The 27,181-nt window shown below is 44.8% G+C and overlaps 1 protein-coding gene across 1 annotated transcript in view; it reads left to right on the top strand.

Moving 5' to 3' along the window:
* Positions 1 to 18,055, top strand: part of PCGF1 (polycomb group ring finger 1) — a 182,262-nt gene extending 164,207 nt beyond the window's left edge. The window contains exons 7-9 of the mRNA XM_029595703.1: positions 31 to 117; positions 1,450 to 1,530; positions 17,835 to 18,055. Of these exons, the coding sequence (XP_029451563.1) occupies positions 31 to 117; positions 1,450 to 1,530; positions 17,835 to 17,882 (216 nt within the window). The 3' untranslated portion in view covers positions 17,883 to 18,055. The remainder of the gene's footprint in view (positions 1 to 30; positions 118 to 1,449; positions 1,531 to 17,834) is intronic.
* Positions 18,056 to 27,181: the final 9,126 nt, after the last annotated feature.

Genomic DNA, 27,181 nt, shown 5'->3' with positions numbered 1-27,181 from the left:
ATTCAATCTTTGTATCTTTGTGTTTTGCAGCAGAAATATTTGAGGTGTTCTGTCCGAGCAGAGGTCCGACACCTTCGAAGTGTCCTGTGTCACAGGCTGAAGGCGGCCCCACCACAGGTAAGTGATTTCACACATAGTGGGGCTCAGGTCTGCAATCTTCAAAATATCAGCTTCTCTGTGCTTTCAGATGGTTTATTTTTTGGAAGCGCTTTGTCTTGGTGCTTCATTTTTGGTTCAGAGTTATCTTATTGGGATGAATGAAACGTTTTGTGAAACATACTGAGGGTCATTTTCAAACATCCTTTATCTGCTGAAGTCTGTAGGTACTTTTTACCCACCAACTTGAGCCCAGATTCTCAAAGCAGAATTATCTGCATAAATCTGTTTGAAAATTTGCGTGTGTGCATTGAACCAGCGCCAACATAAATACATAAAGTTACACCTGTTACACCGAGCAGCTGTAACTGAGTGGATATTTATGTACTTGCTTTTGAAAATGTAAAGTATACATGTAAATCATGTCCCTCCTCCCTGGGAATGTCTCTTTAAAGTGCATACAAAATCCCTTTGCACACAATTTTATGTGTAAAACCCCTCCCACTTCAGGTAATTTTTAAAAGGACATTTACACTCATAAAACCTTTGAAAATCACCCCCTATGTTGTTCATTTATTTGGTTTTTGGTCCTTTCCAGCGTCTCTTTCTCTCTCACCCCATTCTGTCTAATTCCTTCTCACACTCATGTTGGTTGGTACTTGACATTGAGCGTACCAGATCCCATAAAATAAAACAGCTCATTACTGCGGGCCCTCACAATATCTTTTGCTTGTATTGTTATGAAGGCTAGATTCACACTAGTTTTCTACTACTATTAAAGCAGCTAGCCTGCTCTATTTTAGCCTTCAGGACATAAGTTGCATTGTATTCCAAAGGGGAGTTGGTATATCTAGCTGTGTCATTAGAAGGGATTTAAATTTATTGAGAGAAAATATAGTAACTTTCACAGGCATGTTGCAGATAAGTGTAATTTCATGCTGACTAGCAGGCTTCCTTTTTGATTCAAAAGATAATGGGCTCCTGGTTGTGATGTGAAATATATTTAATTAGAGGTTTCCACAACCTGTATGCCTCACTTCGTGCTGTACCCCATCACTAATTTCTGAAACAAAACATAAATAAGCCCCTGCAGACAAATTACAGAAATCTTCAGACTACTGTTAAAAATTATGGTTCCCTAGCTAATGGGACTCTTGTGGCTAAACTGGGCTAAGTAGTGCTTTGCTGCTTGTAAGACTATGACCTTGATGGAAAGGAAGGCGATCACGCTTGAGACTTCTGCAAGTCCAAATTTTCACAGCCTGTTCCTTCTAAAATCTAATGAATGGTGATGAAAAGGTGACAATCTGTGTCAATGTGAAATTTCAAAGTCCTTATTTTCACTCTATTTAGGTCCAGATACTATTCAACAATGAGTCGCTACCAGATCACATGACCATGAAGCAGCTTTGGCTGTCTCAGTGGTATGGCAAGGTTAGTACAGTTTGGCCACTTACTGAGCAGATGGCCCATAGTATCAATTTGGTATCCAAGCTAAGGAGGACTACACTTCATAGCTAGAATTCTGTAACTAGACAACAGGGTTTTGCTCATTTCATGCCAAGGCTTCTAGATACTGGTACACCAACCCTGCCTCATTGCTGCCACAGCATAGAAATACTGTATACTTTTCCATTGCTGTAGAAATAATTACAATGCCGATTGCCAAATTCACAGCACTACCATAAGAATATTGTATTTTAATATGCAAATATTTATTTAGTTTGAGCTCATGCCTTCATTGATTGTTCAAGGATGGGCTACATTTTAGCTTACATTTTCTTTATTCGCACAGTAAAACTTGAGTTAACTCCTGATATAGTAAGCTAATGGTATACTAATGCATTGGAAGTTTAAAAAAAATAGCGCTAACCTGAAAATGTACACAGAAGACATGCTTAGTGCATATACAATATGATATACGCACATAAAGCATATTTTCTGCACGGAAAACATATTGTGCGTACAGAGCAGATAACTTTCAAACAGGTGTGCACGGCAGCATGTACACGCATATATGGCTACAAGAAGATGATATAAGTAAGTATTTTATAATCTTTGTGAATGATATATGCATGTATTAAAAAGTACGAGTTTCTCACAGGGCAAGCAGGATGGTAGTCCTCACATATGGGTGACGTCAGTGGACGGAGCCCTGTTACGGAAAACTTTTCTGTCAGTTTCTATAAAGCTTTGACTGACACTGGTGCACTGAGCATGCTCAGCCTGCAATTATCCCTGTGACCACAGGTGTCTCCCCTCAGTCTTCTTTTTTCCGCTCTGCAGCAAGCATAGCGGTTAGGAGCTCTGTGAGAAATTATCAAAATTTTTCCTCATGGAAACACTTAAACTTTTACTTCACCAACGCTTTTTCCCTGCACGGGTCTCCCTTCGCGTACATTTAATCAACGCTCAGTGAGTACTATGCCCTGTTTTTCGGTCGGTTCCTGTCACCTCACTACGGTTTCCCCGGCCTACCAACCGAATTGCGGCCTTCCCTCTCCCTATGTTTCCACAGTTCGCCCCACATAGCCTGCGAGTGTCCTCCTGTGACCCTCTGCCTGGTTATTAGCGCTAGTGGGATAAGGACTTCCACGGTTACCATTGCCGCCAGGGCCTCTGTTGAATTCATACCTCGGTACCTTCGTGCAGTCGATGCCCCCATCGCTACCGTCGGTACCCCCATCCAGGCCGTCCTGCCTTTTTCGATGCCATTGACACCCCTCCCTCCGCAGTCCGTCAATGCCATCGATCCCCGCATCGATTCTTTCAGTGCCATCAATGTTTTCATCCATGGCACTGATTTTTCCATCGATGTCGTCAATGCCCGGGTGGATGCCATCGATGCACACCTTGGTGTCATTGGTGCTATCGATGCCTGGGTCAATGCCATCGAAGCCCAGGTCAGTTCCATCAATACCCGGGTCGATTCCATCGATGCCATGGTCGATTCCATCGATGCCATCGTCGATTCCATTGATGCCTGGGTCTGTTCCATCGATGCCATTGATGCCTGGGTCAGTGCCATTGATGCCCATGTCGGTGCCATCAATGCCCATGTCGATGCCATCGATGCCGTTGAAGCCCGTGGCCATGCCGTCAATGCCTGTGGCTGTGCCACCGATGCCATCGGCGCCCAACTCTATCCATCGATGCTGTCGACGCCCACGTCGTTTCCTTCGGTGTCCTCGTCGTTTCTATCGATGCGGCCATCGATTCTGTCGATGCCGGTATTGATTTCCCGATGCCATCAATGTCTATTCAATTCTTCAATGCCACATCATTTCCATTGATACCTACGCCGATGCCGTCTGTGCCTCCGTCACTGCTATCATTGCTCTGCCCGAGCCATCGACGTTTTTTCATCTATATTTTTGACGATACCCTCGAGGCTGCTTCTGTGCTGCCATCGATACTGTCCATACTGACTAGCACCTACATGCAATGCCCTCGCCTAAACACAGTGCTCCATGCTTTGGGTTCTTAACTAAAGACCCATATCAGCCTACGACACTACATAGTGCCAGGAGCAGTGCAGGCATGCTGACAATCCGTCGTCATTCGACATCCAAGACAGCAAGGGCATCCACCTCGGCGCTGGGGAAAGACCCGGCCAAGCACCATAGCACTCATTGTCACCGGCACGGTGACCGTCCGCCACCGACACCATCCAAGACATAGGTGCTATCCTACTCGGTGCTGGAGAATGCCTGGGCCGAGCAACATCGCTACTGCCACTGCCACTGTTCCACACAGTGCTGGCAGTCCTCTGTGCTCCAGAATGATCGGACCGAGTTCCGAGGAATTCTGCACTGGCGTCACGATACACCGAGCCGCTGCAAAGAGGGCCAGGTTCATGAGTCATAATGGCTCCTCTGTACCCGAGGCGTTCCCCACCGACACCGGTGCAGGGTTCTGACCCTCCACAAATTATTGTGGTAGCGCCAGACACGCTCAGCCTGTCTCCTCTGTACCTCCGCTACCATACCAGGTTACAGAGTTGAGTCAGATGTTTACGTCCTTCAGGCTCTCCCTCTATGCCTCCTGAAATCCACGGAGCCATCGATCTTCACCGGCTCGTCCTTCTGCAATCCATGACGGATGGTAAGTACTCTAATCCTGCTTCAGCGACAATCCCATTGAGACCTGTTCTCTAAATCGGGCTATATGGTTTGAAAGGTTCTAGGTCGTCTTGTCTTCCAAGAACCGTATTAGTGTCACAAATTGCTATTGCCAGCTATGTCGGACACAATACCAAGAGAACCTCTCTACCAATCATTTGGGATTGCATCAGGACATCCTCCCGTTGTCAGCAACGGGACTCTGTACTGATTAATACTCTGGCTTCTGGTTCCTAATTAAAGTCCGAAGTCCCAGATGCATTCGCTGATCTGCTAAACACAAGATCCAGCAAACACTTCCTCAATTGCAAATCCACCTCGAGGCCTGGCGACAGGTCTCAACGTTTTCTTGTACAGCACACAGAAATGCGGGTAAGACTTTTACTGCTCACGCTCCCGAGGGAGATTACATGATATCCAGATTACATCAGCCCCACCAGTTGGACACCTCCTGGTCTCTCAACTTGCCGGATATCAGAGCAGCCACCCCACTTGCTACCAAGGTTCAGGGTACAGTCCCCCGGACGCTACAAAGTGCAGGGGGGGGGGGGCAGTTTTAATCTCACTATTCTTTCTTTCAACAGAAAGTACTTACACTCCGCCCATCCTGGACTTAGTTTTTGGGTACTTGCCAGGTTCTTATGGCCTGGATTGGCCACTGTTGGAAACAGGATGCTGGGCTTGATGGACCCTTGGTCTGACCCAGTATGGCATTTTCTTATGTTCTTATGTTCTGGACCTCAGAAATATCAACTTTCTTTAGAAGGGACAGGTAAAATGTTGTCTCTCGTCACCATACTTCCATACCGCAGTAAGTAGGTTGCCTCTCTCCTCTAATCTTTCTATGTACTTCATGGTGAGTCAACAGTATTACAATCCCGGAGTCAACAATATTACAATCCCAAGCTCTGCCGGTTGCTCCAGCTTCGGCAACTTGGGTATTTCATTAAATCGCTAGCAGTGACTGCTGTTTCTCTACGGAGTAAAACATCATTCACGCTTTTCCTTGTATGGACAGCTGCATAACAACAGTCAATCCAAGCAAGGAGCTCTATCTTCTTCACGACTCACTATAAATCTACTACCTGGGATTGCTGTTAACTACCATAAATCCCATATAGAACACTTCTGGACACCACAGTCACAACAAACTTCCTGTCCAACAACCGCGCAGACATTCTGACAAATTCCTATATGTCTCTGCGCACATACAACATAACCTCAGCCCCTCAATTCTTTCATTGCTGGGCCACGGGATTTTTTCACCATGTACTTTACTCATAGGTCCAGATTTGCTATGAGTAAAATTCAGTGAAATTTCAATTATCAGTGGATCTAAGCTGTTCAACCGCTTTCGTCCCTGATCCGTATTGCAGATCTAGAACCAAAACCTAGGCTGGTCCTGCTCATACTCGCATTTACTCAGGGTTGCAGAGTTCGAACTAACATCTTCTCAACCCAATATGCGTCTATTCCACTCCATGCAAAGTTTCTCATCAACTTCCTGGAGCTTTGAGCCATGAGTTATGCCTTTATGCCTTACAATACTGCCTCTGCAACAAACCTTTGTGCATACAGACAGACAGCATAGTGACAATGTGGTATTTCCAACACACAAGCACGCACAACCTCTTAGCTGCTCTGCTAGGAAGCTGTGCAGCTCTACCCTTGGCCCTTGCTCACTCCATGCATCCCCGGGCCACTTATCTAACAGACTTACTGAACGCACTAGCAGACCTTCTCCATATAGGTTTCCATCTTCTCGGATGGTCTCGGACTACATGTGTAGCGAGAAAAATCTTCTAGCTCTGAGGTCAACCGACCTTGCCCTCTGCGTCTTAATTGAACCATATGGTGGACAGATTCTACTTCCTACACATGTCTTGAATGCGTTCCCATGGATGCCTTTGCTGCAACAAAGGCCTCTTATATGTGTCTCTTTCGATGCCTCTCATAGCCAGCACTCTTATTATGCTGCACCGGGACGGGGTTCACTGTTTCTCAGACCCACATCCTGGCCGAGACCAGTATGCTTTCCCATACTTCTCAATCTATCACAACAGTAACCAATTCACCTTCTCACAGGTCAGTCTCATATCATGGACTCACTGATGTTCTCAGGTACTGGTAGCGTCTCAAAAACCTTCCACACATAAATCTTACCATTCAAAATGGCATGATTTACCACATGTCACATAAAAAAAAGAAAAAAAAAAAGGGGGGGGTTTACCCCCTTTATTTCTACACCACTCTTTTCTCTTACTCCCTCAGATTCTTCTCCCCAGACATCTTCCACATGGGTACACCTCGGTTCCAATTGGCGTACCACTTGGGAGTGGGGATACCCTATTAACGGTTCAACCCCTTCTGAGTCAGCTTACCATGGGTTATCCACTGATTAAGCCGCCTCTATTTTTACTGGTTACGGAATGGGGCCTATATTTAGTGCTTACAAGACTCATACGTTCCCCATTCGAGCCTTCCCATTCCTCTCACTTATCAGACTGGCATGGGAAATTCTTTCCCTCGTAGTCATCACTTCTGCCAACAGGGTCAGTGAGTTCCACACCTTGTTACATACTCACCCGACCCTGTGTTCCTCTGTGACCGAGTGGTCTTACGTATTCAACTTCATATCCTTCTTAAAGTAGACGCAGCATCTCACCTTACTCAGAATATACTCTGCCCACTTTTTCCCAACACCTCTCTCTCACCAGGGCGAGAGGGTTTTCCACTCCTTGGACTGTAAAAGTGCACTTGCATTCTATCTAGACCGCACTACATGCCACAGGAATTACACCTAACTCTTTCCTTCTGTGGCAAAAGCCAAGCTGTGAGTTCCAGTGGGCAAACAGACCTTTTCCTCCTAATTGATGTTCTGTATCTCTTTTTCCTACCAACAAGCAGGTATTTCACTACAACACCGTGTGTAACCGCACTCTGTTAGGGCCATACCAGCCTCAATAGCTCACCTTCGGCCGGTGCCGCTCGTACATATTTGTAAGGCTGCGACCTGGAGCTCTCTCCATCCCTTCGCAGCCCATTATTGCTTAGATAAGACTGACCGGCATGCTTCCATGTTTGGCCAGTCCGTCTACTCATCTTCTTTTCGGTTTAACTACCCAACATCCTTCCACCAACCTGTTAAGGGTTTCAGGATGCCCTCCTTACCAAATTCCACCCCCGTCATTGCGCCTTTTGCACGTCTTTGGGTGCATTTGGTTCACTCTCGGGCATCCTCAGCTCAGAACTCACCCAAATGTGAGGACTACCATCCTGCTTGACCTGTGAGAAAGCAAATGTTGCTTACCTGTAACAAGTGTTCTCACAGGACAGCAGGATTTTAGTCCTCACGAAACCCACCCGCTACCCCGCGGAGTTGGATCTACATACGTTTTATTATTTTAGTTTCACTTGCGCTTTTTGCTATAAGACGAGACTGAGGGGCGACACCTGTGGCTCACAGGGATAATTGCAGGCTGAGCATGCTCAGTGCACTCAGTGTGCCAGTGTCAGTCAAAGCTTTATAGAAACTTTGACAGAAAAGTTTTCCATAACAGGGCTCCGTCCACTGACGTCACCCATATGTGAGGACTAACATCCTGCTGTCTTGTGAGAACACCTGTTACAGGTAAGCAACATTTGCTATCTCTACCCTGCAATATATGTGCATATGTATGCTTGCACACAAGTACATGCAATGCATTGAAACCACGTATATGAATACATTGAACGTGTGTACTTTTCCTATGTATTTTAAAAATATACGCATACATATTGCATGTAAAAGTAAAATAAGACACACATAAGTCGGCAAATTTTAAAATGTGTGCATAAATGAAATTAACCAGTTTACCAATTAATCCACGAGTGCACCATCCTTCTCCTGAATTTGACTGCCTTCTCCACTAAGCCTGCTGCTTCAGGCAGAGGTTCCCATTGCTCCCTTTCATCTCACCCCCTTCCACAGGGTTTTCTGATGCTCAGAGCCAGCTAAAAGAATCCAGATGGGAGACAGCTGAGGACCCAGACGATCTGCCTGTAGCCTCAGCCTCTGAATTCCTGCAAGGGGACCTTAGGGTCTTGGAAGTGTGGGAGTGGGGAATTGACAGGAAGGGGTATTCCCAGAAAGGCTTGAGTGTCGTGGAGGTTGCAGTAGTTCTGCATTCCCCTACCAGTTTCTTCTGTGCTGACACCTGAGCCGACCACAATCTGCTTGGGCTTTGGTGGCAGACAAATTCACAGTAACTTTGGAAAGAACAGCTCTGGGGATCCTTGGTATTGCCAAGAAAAAGGAGGTGGGCAATGTTCCTTCCAGAGACATAATCCTAGAGGTTATGGAGATCTGTCAAGTTGCTTCTTGGGTGATTAGGGCACTAATCTCAGCAGAGTGGGAAGCCCCAGAGGCAAACTTCAATGTAAGTGGAGCGATAAGCAGTTTGTATTTGCTAACCACAGAAAGAGGAACGTTTGATGCTGAAAGTGGACACTGGTTGCAGTGGTCATTTGCAAAATAACATTATTCCAGTGGAAAGTGTCAATGGCATTCAAGGAGCATCAGGAAGGATTGAGGCTCAAACAGTCTTTAGAAGTTCTATGCTGATCCTGCAGGTAGAAATTTTCAGTGTTACATATCCAACACAGGTTTGCAATGAAGATGATACCATTTAGAGAAATTTTTGGAAATCAGCTGGCATAGCCTGTGTGACACATCCACCCCATGACTTCATCAGAACTTTGATGAGAGATTGAGCCATGTCAGTTCTCGCCAGGTAGCTATTATGGTTCCGAGACTAGTTGTTGGATGGGGGTTCTAAGGCCCCTCTCAGGCTACCCTTCCGGGAATTCTTTTAAGTCAAGGAGATGGAGAGGAAACCAAGCCCCAGAAGTTTCCACCCATGAGTTCCAGAAAACCTAGCTTCAGAGAGGCTAGGTGATGCAGCCCCAGAAGGGGGGAAGAAAAGTCTCCTTGTCACAGCAGAAATGCTTTCCCATCAAAGTTCAGTCCTTTCGTGGGGACAAGAGAGGGTCCCAAGAAAGGGGCGCAGGAAGTTCTGGAGATGCCTAAAGCACACAAAGAAGATAGAGGGGTCCACTTCACTATTGTGTATATAGGTGGTTTGCTGGCCAGCTTTTACAGGGAGTAGATGTGAGTCACATCCAATTCAGTGGGTTTTAAGTGTGGTAAGATGTCTAGTCACTGGAGTTTTCCTACCACATCATGGATGTCTTTATAGTATCTTCTGTTCACTCCTCCTTCTCCCCACTTTTCACCCACCCCTTGCCCCAAGCAAATGGCAATTGGCTTTCACCTTAAAGCAACTACTCCAGGTGAGGGCTGTAGTGCAGATCCCAAAAGAGGAACAAGGGTAAAGAAGATATCCCAACTATCTTGGGCTGAAGAAGGACACCTTCCATCCCATTCTGAATCTCAAGAATTTCTACAGAGCATTGTGGATCTCCAATTCTGCATATAAATCTCTATAGTCAATAATAGTAATTGTAAAACAGGAGGAATTCCTCACATCCCTGGATCTCATGGAGCATTCTTCTGCATCATATTAAGGCAGATCTTCAGATTCTTAAGGTTTGCAGTTGAGGGAGGATTCTTCCAGTTTTGTGCACTTTGTTTTGGTCTAATTACAGCCCTATAGATCTTCTCCTAAGTAATGGCTATGGCTCCTGGCTATCAAAAGGACTAGATTGAAGAAAGAAGATTATTTATTTATTGTGTATTTAGCTCATACTTTTTCCTTGGCAGCTCAAGGTGAGTTACAGTCATATGCAGAAAGTATTTTCCAGTAAGTTTATTATGGAAGAGGTCATACCTACTATCTTACAGGTGTTTGAGAAGTCCACATCCCTAGCTTATATCAGGATGCAGAGACTGTTTCAAATTTGATGGACAGAGAGGGCATTATCTCCCTTACAGAATACAGTCCCATTGATCCAGGCTTTCCTATAGAATGGCCTTCAGGTGGCTCTGGAGTTAATTTCCCTCAAAGTTCAGGTAGCAGCTATGGTGTGCTATAGAGGATTAGTTTAGGAAGTATATTTGACACATTCTCTTCATACTTCCATGGAGGAGTGAATCATCTTCGCCCTCAGATGAGAGCTAATGTACTTCATATGATTTTTATCCTTGTGTTGAGGGCCTTAATTTCTCTTTTTATCCTTACTAGGGGTACATCAATCCAGGTTTTGACACACAATGCATGCCTGATGACTGTCTGTTCTGTGAGGAAATAGTTGCAGGATCAGTCCTCAAGGGAACCATTCCTGCTTGATTCTGGTGAAAAATCTGTATTTGAACAGTACCATTCTTACCAACAGTGGTTTCTTTGTTCCAAAAAAATCAGATGTTCTCCTAGGACAAGCAAGATGGTAGTCCTCACACATGGGTGACATCATCGGATGGAGCCCGGCACAAAAAACTCATGTCAAAGTTTCTGGAGCTTTGACTGTGCATACTGAGCATACCCTATACCACGCTTCCATGAGGGGGTCCCTCTTCACACTCTTTTTTTTTTTTTTTTTCACGGCGCTTTCGCCTCGTGGTGAAGTGAGCTCGTGGCCTTTCTTTTAAAATTGCCTTGGAAAACATTTCCACCGATAATTTTCAGGTTTTTGCGTGTTTCTCCTACGGATCTGTCCTTGGTTCCCCTTAGCCTCTCAGTCAGGTTTTTCAATGGTTCGGTAAGTTTAATTTCATTTCTGTTCTTGTCGTGCAAGTGATGCCTCGGTATCCACTGGCTTCGGTCACCTGCCATCATCGCCTGTAGTTTTTTCCCCTCTGCATTCGTATCGGCACGGCCTCATCTGGTTTCCTTCGGTGCCCCCAGTGCCCAAGGACTATGTCCATCACAGACCCACATGATGTGTGTAACCTCTGCCTGGGGACATTGCATAACGGCCAGGGTTGCCGCTTGTGCGACCAGATGACCCCGAAGGGGCGTCATGCTTAACTCAACAAGATGGAGAAGTTCTTTGGGTTGAGAAAGTCCGAGACATTGGCATCGGTGGCATCGGCACTGATGGACCTTGGAGCCGCATCGATGGACACCAAGCCGTCAACATTGGCTGGGCTGTCGATGCCACCAATGGATAGAGGTACTGGGGACCGGCCCATGTCCGTCTCTTCCAGGTCGAGGACGTTGGGTTCATCATCTTCGACCTCTGGGGAAAGACTGGGCCGAGCACTGAGGGAAGCTAAGGAAGCATTGGTACTGGTCACCTTTGATGCATGGTGCTGGGCTCGGGACGGCACCAGCACGTGCATTGATGTCCTCAAAGCGACCCTGCGGAGAGGAGCACTCATCGTCCTTTGATGCCGGGGATCCGTGACGGTCTCCACCTGTCCTGGTATCAGTCACCGATCCATCTCGGAGGTCCAAGGAAGATCTGGCCACCCTTCTTGCTTCCCAGTCGGTCTTGGCATTGGCAACTTTCGAGGAGGAGTTGGAGCTCAGAGTCCATCTGGTGGTCAAGTAGGCCCTGCAGGTCATTGAGCTGGTAGCGCACAGTGCCAATACCCATGCTCTCCCTGCTGGAACCAATGCTGGAACGGCTCAATGTGTTCATCGGTGTGTTATGGATCCAGTTGGTGTCGGTTCCCAGAAGGCCATTGATGACCGGTGGGGCACCGATGCTTCCCCTGACCGATCTGGTGCTCGTTGCTGATTCCTCCTAAGAGGAAGCTCCATTGAGGCTGGCAGGGACACTGAGGCCTGAAGCCCCCCATCCAGCTTTGCCGAGGCCGATGCCACCGGTGCTGATGCCTCTGGAAGAAGGCTGAGTACCTAGGACCCTGACCCCTGTGGATTGCAGTGAGGATGAGGCCCCATATGATCACTGGGAGGATGACACTGCAGAATCCTCCTCCAAGGACTGGGAGAGTCTCCCTTCATAATCATCTCCTGCAGAGAAATGAAGGAGGTCTCCACTGGAGGACCTGACCTTTGCAGGTTTTGTGAGGGTGATGGCTGAGGCCATCCCTTTTCAGTTGATGATGGAGGAGGATGCCAGGCACATAATGCTGGAAATCCTCCAGTTCGTGGAGGCTCCTAAAGAGATTGTGGCAGTCCCGATGCATGAGATCTTTAAGGAGTTGCTGCTGAGGATCTGAGAGCACCCGTCTTAGTACCTCCCATAAACAGGAAGGTGGATGGGGTCTACATGTCCAACAGGCTACCGGATTCGAAAAGTGTCAGCTATCACACCAATCAATACTCGTGCAACCTCTGGAAGCAGGTGCTGGAGGCAACCAAGCGGCTGCCTCAATAGCAGCAAGACACATTCTTATCGCTCGGCACATGTTGAGGCTGTTGGGCCTGGTTATTCCCTTGGCATGCTTACACATGTGCTGAGCTCAGTGGACCCTGAGGTCGCAGTAGCGCCAGGCCACGGAGAGTATCCAAAGCTCACATCTGAATCACTCCACTCCAACTCTTCGGGACTCTTTGTCCTGCTGGTGGGTTCTCTTGAATTTGGAACGGGGAATATCTTTCCAAAATCCCCCTACCCAAATTGTCCTAACCATGGTTATGTCCATCTTGGGATGGGGAGCTCGTGTAGAGGGACTATGGTCTGCCCAGGAAGCACGGTGTCAGATCAACTTTCTGGAGCTCCGGGCAATCAGGTACGCACTATGGGCTTTCAGAGATCGGCTGTCCAGCAAAATTGTCTTGATCCAAACAGACAACCAAGTTGCGATGTGGTATGTCAACAAGCAGGGAGGCACAGGGTCGTACCTCTTGTGTTGGGAAGCAGTCCAGATCTAGTCCTGGGGCTTGTTCCATGGGATGATACTCAGAGCCATGTAGCTGGCCGAAAACGAAGAATGTGATAGCAGACAGATTGAGTCATACCTTCAGCAGGATGTTAGTCCTCACAAAACCTGCCCGCCACTCTGCGGAGTTGGGTTTCTCCTATTTTTTGTTTTAATTTTTATTGTAATTCTATGTTACGAGACTGAAGAGGCACCCCACATGGAAGCGGGGTATAGGGCATGCTCAGTATGCACAGTCAAAGTTTCAGAAATTTTGACATAAGTTTTCCTTGCTGGGCTCCATCCGATGATGTCACCCATGTGTGAGGACTAACATCCTGCTGTCCTAGGAGAATACCTGTTACAGGTAAGCAACTTGCTGTCTCATTACCAATCTTTGGATAGGACCCCTGAGGACCTCCATCTCCTGGATGTGTGTAGGGCTGTGTACTTACAGGTCTCAAATCCCTTCAGAAGGGATTGCTTGCTGGCCAGAAGGAAGGAGAAGCTGTGCCAAATGTGACCACAGTCCACCTGATTTATTTATTTTTGTATTTTATTTGTTGTTAAATACACATGCCCTGGGCGATGTACCAGATAACACATTCATAAAATATGTCCAATATACAAGAAAGAACAGTACAACAAACAAAACATTACATAACCAAGAAAAGCCAAAACTGATGCCATTGCAGGAACAACTCAACTACACATGCCCTATGTGATATACAAGATAAAACAATCATAAAATATGTCCAATATACAAGACAGAACAGTACAACAAACAAAATACAGCAAAACCAAAGAGGTTAAGCTGGTGTTATTACATAACCAAAAAAAGCCAAAACTGATGCCATTGCAGGAACAACTCAATAAAAGGCTTGCTAGAACAAAAATATTTTTAAAGTGACTTGAACATCTTAGGCTAGGTATTAAGAAGCAGTTTTTCTGATAATGCATTCCAAATCTTTGGTGCAGCAACCAAAAAGGTTCTCACCCTCGTCTCAGCAAGGTGAAAACCTGCACAGATGGGACATCAAGCAAACCCTGCAGAGTCTGGTGACGTGCATGTGTAGGATTGTACAATCACAACATCACATTTGTCCAAGGAAATGAAATTAGACTAAGAAGTTTATAGACCAAAAGAGCAATTTTATAAATAATACAATATTGAACAGGTAACTAATGAAGTACTACCAAGACAGGAGTGATGTTGTATCTCATGTTCTTTCCAGAAGTGAGCCTCACTGCAATGTTTTGAAGTAACTGAAGTGCCCTCAAATCACAGGAAGGTAACCCCAAATAGATGGAATTACAATAATCTAATAGTGGTAAAATAGCGCCTGAACCACTTTTCTAAAATATGAATTATCCAAAAGAGATTTGAGACCATGCAAAGCCGCAATTTGAGGAAGCAGTTCTTGAAAACTGCCTTAAATTGGGGTAAAAAATACAGGCTTTTATCAGTTAGTATACTTAAACTTCTCATTGTAGGTACTTTAGGCAGAAAAACATTAATAGTTAGTGAAGCATGAATAGTCTTTACGAGAACACTGAATGGCAATAAATTCAGTTTTAAAAAGATTTAAAAAAGAGCTTATTGTGACAAACTGCAGATAGGCAAATGGAAATCATTTCATTAATTTCATTCCCAGATGGGATGGACTGTAGTAAAATAAAAACAAAACAAAACTGGATATCTGCATGTAATCTGTTTTCCTCTGAACCCTGCCAGCAACTTTCATAATGGTGATATGTAAATATTGAACAACACTGCTGACAAGGCAGAATCCTGAGAACACTTGTGTAGATGACATGCCAAGAAGAACTATTATAATTTGAACTTGTTGTGACTAACTGGAAAGATAAGATTTAAGCTAACTTAACACCAAGTCTGAGATACAACACTCCCTCCTCAGTTGGTAAAGAATATGGTGGTCAGTCAAAAGCAGCTGAGATATCTAAAACTACCAAGATGAAATTCTGCCCTAAATCCAATTCTCTCCTCAGTATATGGTAGGCTGGAGAGATTCAGTGTTCACAGCCTTTCTAAAACCGAACTGAACTTGATCTAGTAACTGATTGTCTTGCACAAAATCTTTCAGCTGCTTCAGAGTTGAAGTTTTGATGATCTTGGCAATAAAAGAAAGTGAAGAAATTAGCTGATAGTTGGTTAAGTCCAATGATCAAGTCCAGGTTTTTTAAGTAACGGTCTTATCACTACCATATTGACCAATGAAGTAAAAAATGAGCTATAATAGACTTCAGTGTCTTAAAAATAATAATGTTGTATAGATTCAAAGCACAAAATGAAGAGTTAAGAGAAGAGATAGCATGTACAACTTCGATTTCAGACACAGATTAACCTCCAAAATCTCGGTTAAAACAGGAAAGCAGGATTGGACAGAGCCGAAAGATACAACAATCTTAGAGATCTTTATCTGTGAAAAAATTCATATGAATTGCAGCTCAAATGATCAGTTGTGGGATTTGCATTGTTTGCTGACTCATCAGGGTAGATTGTTAAACTATGATCAGTCTTGAATAACTACTTAGGATTATTCCCTGCTGAATGAATTTCTAGTCAAAAAAAGGCTCTCTTTGCTTCATCAACTGCTTTCTTATAAGCTATTAAAAAAACCAAGATAAGCTTGGCACACCTCAAGGGCAGGGGTCTTACACCATTTACGCTTTAATTTACATAAGGTATGCCTCATATCAAGTTGCTGGTCACTGAGCCAATTATTACGACTAACTAGTACAATGCTGATTATGAGGTTTTAGAGAAACAACCTGATCCTGAGCCCTTATCAAAGTCAAATCCCATGCATGCATTGAATCATCCACATGAAGTGGAGCAATATCAGCCAGATTACAAGATAAAACGTCTTGCAGAGTATCTATGTCAATACAGCCTCACCTCAATTGCAGTTGTTGTCTCTAGCCTGGATGTTGGCAGGCTAGAGACAATAGAATAAAACAAGGTGATTTAAAAAAAGGATCAGATTGTGGAACTGGCCTAACTACCAGTGAAGATTAAGATTCACAAACAAGCATTCCTGAACACTAAATCCAGTGAATGGCTGTACTTATATGTGGAACCCTTCTCAACTTGTTCCCATCCAAGCTAAACATGACATCCAGAAATTGCTTACAGACTAAAGCCAAGGGGTAGGTGTCAACATGTAAATTTAAATCATATAAAATCAACATTGTTTAAATCAGTCTTTGATTGTAGCAACTGTTCAAAAATAGGAAAGAAGTTACTTTGCAAAAGGCCCAGAGGATGGTACAAAAGGCAAATGCTAAACTTGCTAGAAGATAGCACTAACATTTCATATAATATTCCCTCTCCAAGATTTTCATAAGAACATAAGAAATTGCCATGCTGGGAGGGACCAAGCCCAGCATCCTGTTTCTAACAGAGGCCAAAACCAGGCCACAAGAACCTGGCAATTACCCAAACACTAAGAAGATCCCATGCTACTGATGCAATTAATAGCAATGGCTATTCCCTAAGTCAACTTGATTAATAGCCATTAATGGACATCTCCCTCCAAGAACTTATCCAAACCTTTTTTGAACACAGCTACACTAACTGCACTAACCACATCCTCTGGCAACAAATTCCAGAGCTTTATTGTGCGTTGAGTGAAAAAGAATTTTCTCCGATTAGTCTTAAATGTGTTACTTGCTAACTTCATGGAATGCCCCCTAGTCCTTCTATTATTCGAAAGTGTAAATAACCGAGTCACATCTACTCGTTCAAGACCTCTCATGATCTTAAAGACCTCTATCATATCCCCCCTCATACACATTTTCCAGCAAGATTTATAAACAATCAAAAGACCGCCCCTTCTATCCTTCAGCAAGACTGGGAAACAAATGTATACCCTGGAGGACAGATCTGATTAGAAGCAACATCATTGGACTTAGCTAGCATAACTTTGTGAGACGTAGAAAATTAAAATTCCCCGACTTATGTGGTAGAATTTGGATTTACATGGTTAGGCACACTCTACTTAAAATTAGGCGCATGTGCATGCCCCAATGTATTTTATAATGTGTGCAATTTATAAAATCACTGTGTCCTTCGGTGTGTGCCAAAATGCGCCTGCATGCCGGTTTGAAAGTTTATCGTGTTGGTGTGTGCTTTTGAAAGTGATTGATTACACTTTAGCTTTTCGTATTTAGGATTGTTGCAGAAGTACAGAAGGAGGTGGACACTTAACCCAAACAAGCTATTCCATGTTATTTCTACTTCATTGTCTAAGGAATTTTGGAATATATTATTCACTTGGCAGTTGTGGGGGTAGGATGTGTGGATACATGGAACAAGACAAGGAAAGATAGACATTTGAAAAGGGGATGTAGACATTCTATAGCCAATACGTTTTTTGTGAACTGCCTAGAAATATAGGCAGTCAAGAAATAATTTAAATATAAATATAGATGAAGTAAAGCTCAGGCTGATTCTGTCAGGAGCTGACATCTTCACACAACAGAATGATCTGTTCAAGAAAACTATCTTGAGCTTCATAATATATTTTATGCTACAATAATTAAAATATAGAAAAGTGCTTGTAAGTTATTGACTAAGCAGATGTGATCTGGATGTCAGAGCAGACGCATGCAAGCCAGTCTGAGGGTTGATGCGTTTTTTGGTTTTGGTTTTTTGTATTAAGTAACTTTTATCCTTGCAACTCTCTGTAAAAGTAAAACAAATGAGCAGCATGGAAAGAAGTTAAGTTTCTTTGAGGCTAGAGGTATAGCAGATGAGAGAGGAATTTATAACTTTCTACTAATGCTTCTACTCATTAACTTTTTTTTTTTGCTTTTATTTTTTTCAGCAAGCCCCTCTGATCCTGAACTACAGTGTTAAAGAAAAGAGAAGGTAGAAGAATCCCTACACAGCTGTAAAGGAATCTGTGGAAGAGCACAATTTATTTCTGTACAAATTCTAGTTCCCTACCATGCTCAGTGGGGGACTAGTTATTGAGATATTTAACTTAAACCTGTTGCTTCTTTATTTTGATGGTTTTATTTTTTTTTAATAAAAAAACAAAAAAGAAAATCAATTTGCCACCTGCTTTTTTTCTTACTGTATTTGTGAGGCACAGAGCTTCAGCAGATAGTTTCCTGACTGGTTGAAAAAAAGTGTCTGGCAGTCTAAGATGAGATACTTGCTAAAGCACACTTTAGTAAATTCTTGTAAAGCATGGAACACAGTTGCTCATTTCCAGCCAGATGGCCCTATTCCAAGCAAAATAGACTTCCTATAATTGTACTAACAAAAATTTCTTAGTGTTCAGACAGGTGAATCCAGAACCTGTGGGTTATGCACCTCTACCAGCAGATGGAGATAGAGCAAAGCTGACATCACGGTGACATCACTGTGTGTGTGTGTGTGTGTATATATATATACAAGCCGTAAAGCCCGTTAAAACGGGCTACATCCCTCTGTCTCTCACCTCCCCCTCATTCTCTCTCCCCTCACTCTTCACCACCCCCCTCCCCCACCCACTCCTCTCCACCCTCCCTCTCCTCTCACTCAGTCCCCCCTCTCCCTCACTCCCTCCCACTCAGTCCCCCCTCTCCCTCCCTCCCACTCACTCAGTCCCCCTCTCCCTCCCTCCCTCCCACTCACTCAGTCCCCCTCTCCCTCCCTCCCTCCACCCACCTCCATTTCCTCCCGGCGCCGTAAGCGCGACTTCCCGCAACCCTCACCCGGCTCCATTAACTCCTCCCGCTCCTGCCGGCAGATCTCGGTGGGGGGGGGCGCGGGAGTGACACCCCCCCCCCCGAGATCTGCCGGCAGATCTCGGTGGGGGGGGCGCGGGAGTGACACCCCCCCCCCCGAGATCTGCCGGCAGATCTGGGGAGGAGAAGCAGCGGCACCGCGCGCGCGCGCGGCGCCGCTGCTTCTCCTCCCGCTCCTGCGGCCCCACCGCCATTTTTTTTTCTGCTCGACATCCTTGCCCGCACATGCGCAGTAGAGCTGCGCTCTACTGCGCATTTGCGGGCCGTCGGTCACAGGCCATTTATAAGGTAGATATATATATATATATATATATATATATATATACACACACACACCACACACACATTTTTTCTGCTCTCTTCAGTTGTGCTTGTGCGTCCAGTTGTGCATCCAGGTTGGGGCGCTTAGTTGTGTGCGCAATCAGCACATACTTATTTGCGCGCACTATCTGAGCGTACTGGTGGGAGTTTAGTTTGTGCGCCTAATATTTGGGCACCTAAATTTTGGATGCGCTATCAGACACCCGTTACAGCATATTGACAGACTGATGGTACCCATAGCAAAGAAGCCTAAGCGCCTTGCCCTATGTGTTGCTTGTCATGTTCAGGCATCCCAGCCTAACATTCCCTCTAACTTGTGTCAGTGCTGTTTGGAGGCTCAGGGAGAATTGCCTCCATCTGATTTTGCTAAGCCCGGTTCTTCCCAGACTGATGCAGAATAGAAAATGTGTTGGCAAAGGTGTCACCTGATTTAGGGACTCCTCTAATGGTTCATCAGCAGGGGGAGGGTAGTTCAGTAGGTGCAGGTGCAATGCCACTTGGATTTGGCATGGATCCTTCTGCCTTTTCTTGGGTAGAAGTTTTCAAGGATTGCAGGCTGCGGATCCCTGCACACCAGGTGCTGCAGGTAAGCGTCGGAGTAAGCCTAGATGTGCTGCGGGTCTCCCTGATTGGGACCCAGATGGCACGGAGGATGAAGCCGATCCTTCCTCCCTGGAAGATGGTGAAATTCCTCTGCGATTGGAGCCGTATAGAACTATATTGCATTTCTTTCACTAAGATGAGTTACTGGCTCTGATTTCCCAAACATTGACAATGCTGGGAGTTCTGGGGGCGGAATCCATGTCTGAGCCAAAGAAAGATCCCATTTTGATTTCTTTGTGTAAAGCCTCATGTTTCTTCCCTATTATGGAGGCCATTCAAGAATTGATTGATCTTGAATGGGGCACCCCAGAAGCTAATTTTAAAGGGGGGCGATTCTTAAAGGACTATTCCCCCTGGATCTAGCTGCAAGAGAACAGTTGCACTTTCTGAAAGTGGATGTGCTTGTGAACGACTATCCCCATGGAGAACTGATACTATCCTTAAGCAGGCTTTTGAAGCTATTGCAAAGAATTTACAGATAGCTTCCTATTGTTCCCTGGTGGCTCACTCTTATTTACTTCTCTCTCAGGAGGTCGATGAATCTGGTGTGAATTCCAGGGCAGTGATGGAACTAGCAGCAGATTTGGGCTGCGATTTGGTCCACACTTTGGCCAGAGGGGTTGCTTCAGTAATAGTGGCTAGGCATCAGCTATGGCTGAGAATTTGGTCGGCTGAGACAACCTCAGAGTCTAACCTTATGAAGTTGTTCTTTAAAGGCTCACTCTTGTTTGGGAGCGAGCTGGAGAAAATGGCCAATAAGTGGGGTGAGTCCCAGGTTCCTCGGTTGCCAGAGGATAAGAAACAGGCGCTGCTCTCCTCCAGCACGATAGGTTGCAATAGGGCGTTCATATGTTTTCAACCCTACAGAGGAGTGACTTTCCAAAGGACTTGACCTTTAGGTAGTCTCTGTCGTTTCATCCCTGGCAGCCCAGACAGGGCACAGGCTCAGTTAGTGGAGCACCCCACGCCTCCCAAAGAAGGTTTGCCAACTCACCCCCGGGAGCAGGAGATAGGTTGCCTCTCTTTTTTTTTTTTATCGGAGGTGGTTTAAGATCAAGTCAGAATAGTGGGTACTGGAAAATATAAGAAATGGCTATGTGCTGGAGTTTGGCAGTGTTCCTTGAGATGTTCTCATGAGGTCTCCCTGCAACTCTCCGTAGAAGATACAGGCACTGGAGCGTACGTTGTCAAAACTCCTCAGCATGTGTGCTGTGGTTCCAGTGCCCACGTCTCAAGAAAATATGGGCTGATATTCCATTTATTTAAGATTGCAGGATCGAGCAGTCCAAATAATGTCGAACAATGCGACAACAATAGCTTGCATCAATCGTCAGGGAGGAACCAAGAGCCAGCAAGTTTCGCAGGAAATAACCCAGTTTATGGAATGGCGGAAGTGCATCTTCAGGCGATGTCAGCCTCGCACATTGCGGGAAAAGACAATATAAGAGCCAACTTCCTCAGCAGACAGAGTCTGGATCCAGGAAAATGGGAGTTGTCAAACAAGGCGTTCCAGCTAGTGGATTACTAGGGCCTTCCATTTCTGGACCTGCTGGGGACTTCTCGCAATGTGAAGGTTCCTCGCTGCTTCAGTCGCAGGAGAGACCAAACGTCCTTGGGCATCGATGGTCTTGTGCAGGAGTGACCAGAGGGCAATCTACTGAATGCTTCCCCCCCCATGGCCCATGTTGGGCAGAATGATTCGAAGGATGGTGCTTCTGGTGGCACCGGATTGACCCAGAAGACCATGGTATGCTGATTTCCGAAGACTCCTGATGGTCTCTTCTCTCGGATTTCTGGCGCACAGGAATCTGCTTTGGCAGGGGCCAGCTCTTCACGAAGATCTGATTCAATTTTGTCTTACAGTATGGCCCTTGAGACGGCTTGGTTCCTGAAGTGTGGATATTCTCCTGCGGTGATTGCCATCTTGCTCCAAGTGAGAAAGTTCTCCCCTTCCTTAGCCTATGTGCAGGTTTAGCGAGTGTTTGAGGCTTGGTGTGAAGATCAAGGGGTTCCACCTCATTTGGTTAAGATCCCGCTCATTTTGGAATTTTTGCAGGATGATACAGGCAGTGGCTCTTGCCTGTTTTCAAGGTCAGGTGAATGGTGGACCCTTGTCGGCTCATCCAGATATGGCCCGTTTCTTAAAAGCATCCTTGTCCCCCCCTTGCAGTTGCCGGTGCTTTGGGGAGTCTTAATCTAGTTTTGGATTTTTTGATGGGCCTTGCTTTTCGACCGATGCATAGGCTTTCCTTGAGTTTACTAATCTTGAAAATGGTGTTTCTTGTGACAATTTGTTCAGTGCGTAGGGTTTCCAAACTGCAATCCTTATCTTTGCCGGGAGTCCTTTCTACAGGTGACTCTGGGGCCGATACAGCTGTGTACTGTTCCTTCATTTCTGTCAAAAGTGGTCTCAGATTTTCACGTGAATCAATCAATTTCCCTGCCGTCTCTGGACAGGGAAAGAGATGTGGAGAAATATCACCTGTTACCGCCCTTGGATATCAAGAGGCATATCTTGAGGTATTTGGAGGTTTCTAAACCTCTCAGGAAGACTGATCACCTGTTTGTTCTCCAAGATGGAAGTAAACAGGGCAAGTTTGTGTCGCAGGCTACAATAAACGGCTTGATTAAGGAAGTAGTCATATGGATGCTGAGCAGCCATTACCTAGTCAAGTTAGGGCTCATTCCACTAGGGCTCAGGCAGTGTCATGGGCGGAGGTTGTCTCCTGTTGACATTTGCCGAGCTGCAACATGGTCCTCCTTTCACACCTTTTCTAGGTATTACCATCTAGATGTGCAGGTCCGGGAGGACACAACTTGTGCATATGCAGTATTGATTAGACTGCGGGCAGCCTACCGCCCTGTTAGGGAGTAGCTTTGGTACATCCCACTGGTTTTGGATTCACCTGTGTGAACGCTAAGAAAGGAGAAATTACTACTTACCTGATAATTTCCTTTTCTTTAGTATAGACAGGTGAATCCACCTTCCTGCCCTTGGCTGCCGAATGGTTGTGCTGTGGTTCCCTGCTTGGCTGCGTGTTCCACGGAGAACTGGGAAGTGTCAGTCCAGTCCCTAGACTAGTGTTGTTATATTCTTTGTCTGAGCTTAGTGTTTTCCTGTTGACTGAGTGCTGAAATGGTTATTTGTTAATAATGAAGTTTTGTTAGCTTGTTCACAGTTGGCTTTTGCAAAGAATACTAGCGAGCTGATGTCACTGCAGGTGTATATATTCCGTGATGTCAGCTTTGCTCCATCTCCATCTGCTGGTAGAGGTGTATAACCCACTGGTTCTGAATTCACCTGTCTGTACTAAAGAAAAGGAAATTATCAGGTAAGTAGTAATTTCTCCTTCATTGACTCCCTTGTGTACTGCTGTTCTGCACTGGGTTGGCCAGTGAATGAACCCCTTTGTATGAAAAACCTGAATTTTTAGGAGGTAAAAGAGCCTATGAAAAACCCAGCGCTGCTGTGTGGTGAATGGGAGCAACCATTGAACTATAGTAAAGTTTCATGTTTAGATTCTGAAGAGTGTGACCCAAATGTAACTAAGGGAGTTACAACAAAAAAAGCTTCAGTTGAAAAATTAATAGAGCTGTCAAAGCAGTTTTATTTTTTACAGTTGTCTGCCTATTTGCACATTTAAACATCTGAGGATTTTAGTTTTTAAATATTTTTAGTTTAAAACTTGGAGTGAAAAACAGAATACAAAATTCTGATTTGGAGTGAATTGATTTTGTGGTGGATCCCAAAGGGTCTGTCATTGTTTGACTGAGTTCTGAGCAGTGATCACTTTAACAGATTACTAAGTTTTTGTTTTAGCTACTGAGGTTTTTAGTGAACAAGAGCTTGATTTGGGGATTATAATCCAAGTAAGAAGTTATAATTCAATTGACCACTTCTGTGTGCTTTCCCAAGCCTTTTAAAGATGAAATATCTGCTCCAGGAGAGATTTCAATTCCATAGGAATAATTTAAAATGTTTCACAGACAAAATTATTCTTTAACAATATGATTGATTAAAAGTATCATTTTTGTCATCATCGATGGTGATTGGAAAATAAATCCTGTTATAAATACATTTTTGTGGTGTCCCTATGGAGTCCATATTCAGCCACTCTGCGGCTCAGCAAGTTAGCTGAGTACACTTACCCGGTAACTTTAAAGGTGAATTTTAAAAGCCCAGCGCGCACATCAATTGGGAGATGCACAGACAAGTAGGGCTGGCACTCGCCCACTGAATTTTAAAAGCCACCCAGATATGCGCATATCTCCTGCTGCTCGCACATCTCAAATCTTTTCAAAAAGGGGCGGGGCATGGACGTGTTGAGGCATGGCCAAGAGATGTGCACATAAATACTTATGCGCTTTATGCCCAGGTCCAGTGGCGCATAAGTTTATTTCTACTAGGGGCGAAGTATAAGTTAAAATTAATAAAGCTATTTCTTAGGAGTTGAAAGGGTCTAGGGTAACTGGAGGACTGGAGGGGTTTGGAGGACCTAGCTCTTAACTGGGTGAACTGGTGTACAAACTGGTGAAACTAACAATGGCGTGGGCATATTTCCCTAAATTCCCCAACTTGCACAGTAGAAGTGTGATTTATGTGGCTAGGTGTGCACCTTAAAATTGGGTGCACACCTAGCCACGCAAGTTATAAAATGGTCGTGTATCTGGGCGCGTGCTGATTCACATGCACCAAAGAATGCCCACGCACTGATCTGAAAAGTTACTGTCTTAGTTGGGATTTTCAATGGTGCAGCAGCGCCACTGAATATACCTACTTATTTTAAAGTTAGCCAGATAAGTTTATCTGGCTGATTTTAGGAAAGCCTTGTGGCCAAACCAGAGTTAGCCAAATAATGTTATTCAGCTAACTCTCAATATCTGAGTTAGCTGGATAACTTATCCGGTTAACTCAACTCTTCCCCAATCCTCCCCTGGGTTATCTGACTAAGAATTTAGGGCCTGAGTCACTAAGCTGTTTTCCTGGGGGAAAAAAGCCTTAGTGAATCAGGCCCTTAACCATATGAGTCACTTATCCGGCTAAGTGGCGCCTGCTTGACTATTCGATGGAGGATGAAGGGCTGATGTGCACGGAGCAGGAGAGAGACCTTGGGGTGATAGTGTCTAAAGATCTGAAGTCGGCGAAACAATGTGAATAGGCGATAGCTAAAGCCAGAAGAATGCTGGGCTGCATAGAGAGAGGAATATGGAGAAAGAAAAGGGAAGTGATTATCCCCTTGTAAAGGTCCTTGGTGAGGCCTCACCTGGAGTACTGTGCTTAGTTCTGGAGACTATCTCAAAAGGGATAGACACAGGTGGATGGTCTTCAGCGAATGACTTATGAGGAGGGATTGAAGAACCTAAACATGTATACCCTGGAGGAGCAGGGTATACATGTTTAGGTTCTTCCATCAGAAAAACCTTTTCCATCAGAAAAAACCTTTTCCATCAGAAAAAAATCAGCAGAACCAGGGGTCACGATTTAAAACTCCAGGGAGGAAGACTCAGAACCAATGTAAGGAAGTATTTCTTCACGGAGGGGGTGGTAGATGCCTGGAATGCCCTTCCAGAGGAAGTGGTGAAGACCAAAACTGTGAAGGATTTCAAAGGGGCATGGGATAAACATTGTGGATCCATAAAATCTAGAGGATGTAAATGAGGAGAAGAGGCATGGGGGTGGCTTGCGGGAATGACGGCTACTACCTGGTGATTAATACCCTTATTCGATAAACACACACACGGTTAATGTGACTCCAACATTGCTCTATGCTTCAACGGCAAGAGAAAATGTGGAAAAAAGGATTTGCATTCACAAATAAGCGGGGGAGTAGCTTGCTTGTTGTGGCGGTTACTACCCCGAATCAATTAAGCCTTATACTTCACTTGGAATACATATCCAGCGCAGCTCACTGCTTCAACAGCAGGGAGGGAATGAAGAAAAGAGGATCTATATTCAGACAATAACCAACAAGGACTAAATTGCAAAGGCTGGGTAAACAAATAAGAGTGGGAGTAGCTTGCTTATTGCAGCGGTTACTACCCCTAACCAATTAAGGGGGTCATTTTTCAAAATGCGGTAAGGCGTTTTTGCATGCGTTAAGGGCTTATTGCATGCGAAAACGTGTTTACCGCATGCGATCGCACTGTATGGTGCGATGCAAATTCTAAAAATAGGAGTTAGGGGCGGAGAGTGGGCTGGGCTAGCCTGTCTGTGAAGAGCTATCGCACGCAAATTTTAACTACACCTCTTTCAAATGTGTTAGGCTGTGCGATAGCCGTGACCATGCGGTGAGGTTTCATTGCCATTTGCGATGTGTCCCGTAAGGCTTATTTCAGACGATTTGAAGGCTCCAGAGCCCTGGGAGAAGGGAGAGAGAGAGAGAGAGAGACTGGCATTAATATCATAGCCCATAGGCAGGTATTTGTATCCCTATGGTAGGCCCACCTAGTAACTTGAGGTGGGGATTAGGTAAGTGTGTAGGGGGTTAGGGGCCACTTTGACATGCTACGTGACACCTACGAACAGAACAGTGGTCTCTTGTGAAGATTTGCTGGCCTTCGGAGTGAGGAAACTCACTCCAAGATGAGATTTGGGCAATGTCCTCTCAACCTAGCTTGATATTACCCAGGTAGAGAGTCCCTAACCCCCTACACACTTACCTAATCCCCACCTCTCTCTCTCTCTCTCTCTCCCTCTCTTAAAAATGGTCCCCCAGTGGTTGAATGCAGGAAATACAACAGGTCTGGCACTTATCGCAGAATCTGAAATGGTATCACAATTTGCACTAACTTAGCTCTTCGCACAGGTAATTAGCGCAAATTGCGATAAATGCTATATTAGCATAAAACACGCCCCTTTTGCTATCGCATGCGGTACTTACCGCATTTTGATAAATCCAGGCCTAAGTTAGATACTTTACTTTGATGCGGCTCCAGCACTGCTCTCTGCATCAATGACAGGGGGGAAGGAAATTGGAACCAAAAAGTTACCAATAAGGGCCAAGAGTAACAGATAAGTATAAGAAAAATAAGTGTGAAAGCTTTCTGGGCAGACTGGATGGGCCATTTGGTCTTCTGCTGTCATTTCTGTTTCTATATTTAGCAGCGCCACGTAGTCCATAAGTACGACTTATCCATCTAAGTTTTTTCTGAATATTGAGCTCTATAAGTTTATATACAAACAGGCCACTATATTGTAATATTTTTTGATCTGAAATCCCCTAGTCGTGCTCATATTTTCTTATGAACCTTGGCAGCTGAAATTACTAATTTCGGTAATTTGTTGAAGTGACCCTTAGAATATTAACATGAAATTCTGCTAGATTGTAGTGCTGGCTCCTTATCAGATTTCATAGAGCAATCTAGCCCCATACATCTGTTGCACAAAGAATAACTGCTTTTTGTCTTTGGTTAGTGTTTTTGAATATATGAAAGTAATTAAATACAGTTTCCATCTCTCCTGTACAGCAGACGTTTCACATTTGGGGTAGAAATGATGAGATCCACATTCAGA

This window comes from Rhinatrema bivittatum, chromosome 1, assembly GCF_901001135.1.
Source record: "Rhinatrema bivittatum chromosome 1, aRhiBiv1.1, whole genome shotgun sequence".
In the NCBI taxonomy this organism is placed as follows: Eukaryota; Metazoa; Chordata; class Amphibia; order Gymnophiona; family Rhinatrematidae; genus Rhinatrema; species Rhinatrema bivittatum.
The sequence above is the reverse complement of the archived record's forward strand: the minus strand, read 5'-3'. Positions and strand labels throughout refer to the sequence as shown.